Genomic DNA, 3,067 nt, shown 5'->3' on the forward strand with positions numbered 1-3,067 from the left:
CACCGGAGGAATCTGCTTGGAGATTACAGTATACGTACGCGTGCCCGTGTGTGTGTGTGTTACCAAATGTTTTCGTTAGTGGTTCCTTTAAAATAAGCTCTTATCTTGGATACGGCACCACTTTGTATGCATTTTGCGTATTTTGTGTCAATGATAAAAAAAACAAAAAAAAACAAAACAAGTACCTGTCCCAGGGGAATTGTGGACGGTTTTCACATTGCACGATATGGATGTGAGTACAAAACCGTACCCCCTCCCCCAATAAAAAAAAAAAATTAGAAGCAAGAAAAAATAAAACAGTTACACAAATAGAAACTTGAGATTAAATACAGTGTGCCTCTCTGCAGTTACCTTGGACCCTTCCAGGCTGGGCACGTCCCTCTCCGTGGCCTGGGTGAACAGGATTTTGAAGGAGACCGTGCCGGGGGGGAAGCTCACGTTGGCGGTAAGAGTCGGCTTCCCGGGATTCTCCCAGAACTTCCCGATGGTGTAGCCTCCGTAAGAGTTGTAGAACCCCGCAGCCCAAGTCTGTTCCTGAACATCAGAAACATACGCAAATAAGCAGCTACTCAAGCAACTAGATATGATTTTGGCAGACAGCTTAGACATTTCAGCCAGCATCCACTACCTTTCGTCAGTGACACTGCTTTTTGGCATATCTTATTACCTAGATGTCTATGCTTCATCCACGAATCATCAATATAACTACTCATGACATAATTTCTATAGCAATGCTGGTAAAATGACTGAGTGAATAGAATTTAAGCAGTTTAGGACATATCTTCCAGAAAAGAAACACCTTGATGATTAATCCGTAGCCACGCCCACACCCTTTCGAATCATCTACATAAGTCGTAAAGACATGCTTGAAATATATCACTTCTGTATGAAAGAGATGACAGTTGTGACTAAATGTTGCTATGTTAAAAGAATAACCTCAGACATTCGAGTGGCAATAGTTAATAACCATCACAATGCTACTGAGTCAAGCAGACACTATCAATTATGCTGGATGGCGCCAATTCCTGTGTTTGTGCATTTGGGTGTGACGTACAGGCCATTCGAAGGTATAAGGACTTGGATATACGCACAGGTGTGACGCACCTTACGCTGTACGGGATAACACGCCCCAGGTATGGGACCATTTTGCCTCTCCGATCATGCCTTACGATGTATCCGATTTGTAGTAACAATGTAAATGTTTGCCTTACCCATGCTTTGTCTTCCTTAGCGATGTACCCAGGGTTGGAGGGCCTGTCCATGGTAAGGCCGTGAATAGGTTCCCGCCCAAAAGGTCGCGAAGCCAGCCAGGGGGCGTAATACCAGCGCCGCACCCTGTTGTCCTCCACACGGAAGTCGCACTCGGTATTTCCTTCGAAGCAGTAGTCGAGGAGAGCCCACAGGTACTTCTTAGGCTCCGTCTTGAAGTCGATCTTCATCCAGGGCAGCTCCTTGTAGTCTTCAGGCGGCATTTTCTTGGGGAAGTCAAAACTGGGAGAGAACAGCGGCTGTGAGGACGGGTAGTTCCTGGGCGGGTTGTTGTATGCGGGTCTGAAGGCCTCGTGCCGAACCTTATCTTTCCAGGACTGCGGCATGGCGGAGATCTTTTCTCGGTAGCTCACGGCGCCCACCACCGCCGCGCCGGCCGCCGCACCCGCGGCAACACGCCACCACCTCGCGGACAGCATAGTCAGGGTGTAGACAAGTCTGCCTAGGTGCGCAGGGATCGGTGTCGACCTTGGAAATGTTGATATGTCTTCAGGCACACCTTGGCGGAGCACACCCAAATTCTTCCGCGACAGGTGTGCACAGTAAGAAAAAGTGACGATAGGGCTTCGAGAGTCCAGGTTTTAGTTCACTGGGTTGAACTTTTGCAAATAAGTGCTAACATGGAAGCAATGGGTTAGAAGTGGAGTTTTTATTTTATTTTTGTGATATGTGATTTGGGGATTGAATCTTGCTTTTGCGTATGCTTCCGCGTTGGTAGAAAGTGAAGCCCCCACATTGACGTCTGCGACGTTGGAGTCACCATGCTTCGCGCCGTGTTTCATTGTGAACGCTATGTTCGATGGATCGGCTGTATAGTACCTAAGGGCTGCGTCTTTCTAACAACATCTGCCATTTTTGTTGAAAACTTCCAAAATTCTAATTAAGACCGACAGACTTCTCAAGACAAGAACCAAGGCGGCCGACGAGCTGCGGACACTCGGGATAACATGACGTCACTGTGTAATTGCTTCAACACCATATTTGGAAAGTTGCCACAACGCCCTACGGTCATCCCGCGGATTCAAACGTGTAGAAAATTCTATCCTACCAACCAAGGATTATAATTATCATATAGGGCTGTGGTGTACACGCTGATAATAATGGAACAAAACGAGATGGCTCAGAGCAAAGTAAACGCGTTCGTTGCGTTACACTGGTGGCAGTGGTAAAGTCAGATTCACCAGTAGAATCACATTACGAAATCACAATGTGTCAACATGAAATCATACTGTAATTTGAACCACCGTCTGTTTATCAAACCCAGTTTGGGGTAGGGCATACGATAGGTACTGGTCAATGTTTCAAGTATAACAAACACATTGTTTATAAAATGAGTGAATTAAAGTGGAAATCATGAAAATAATGGAAATTATGAAAATAGTGGAAATAATGGAAATAGTGGAAATAATGGAAATAGTGGAAATAATGAAAATAGTGGAAATAGTGGAATAGTGGAAATAATGAAAATAGTGGAAACAGTGGAATAGTGGAAATAATGAAAATAGTGGAATAGTGGAAATAGTGGAAATAATGAAAATAGTGGAAATTATGAAAATAGTGGAAATAATGGAAATAATGGAAATAGTGGAAATAATGGAAATTATGAAAATAGTGGAAATTATGAAAATAATTTCATCAGGTCGGTAGAACTTAGGATATTGGAGACTTCTTTTGCACAAGTCTCTAACCTGCTGACATGACGAGGAGGGGGGGGAGGGGGGGCGGCTCGTACACGGGGGGGGGGGGGGGGGACAAACTCCGCCACCTTTGGGAACCTGTCAAAATCTGGCAAAACTCC

At 45.0% G+C, this 3,067-nt stretch overlaps 1 protein-coding gene across 1 annotated transcript in view; it reads right to left on the reverse strand.

Annotated features, from left to right (window-relative positions):
- LOC118421395 overlaps window positions 1-1,793 on the reverse strand; it is a 6,453-nt gene extending 4,660 nt beyond the window's left edge. The window contains exons 1-2 of the mRNA XM_035828658.1: window positions 1,212-1,793; window positions 352-534 (exon numbers count right to left, since the gene is read on the reverse strand). Of these exons, the coding sequence (XP_035684551.1) occupies window positions 352-534; window positions 1,212-1,688 (660 nt within the window). The 5' untranslated portion in view covers window positions 1,689-1,793. The remainder of the gene's footprint in view (window positions 1-351; window positions 535-1,211) is intronic.
- Between the last annotated feature and the right edge of the window lie 1,274 nt (window positions 1,794-3,067).

The sequence above is a fragment of the Branchiostoma floridae genome, chromosome 8, assembly GCF_000003815.2.
Source record: "Branchiostoma floridae strain S238N-H82 chromosome 8, Bfl_VNyyK, whole genome shotgun sequence".
NCBI classification, from domain to species: Eukaryota; Metazoa; Chordata; class Leptocardii; order Amphioxiformes; family Branchiostomatidae; genus Branchiostoma; species Branchiostoma floridae.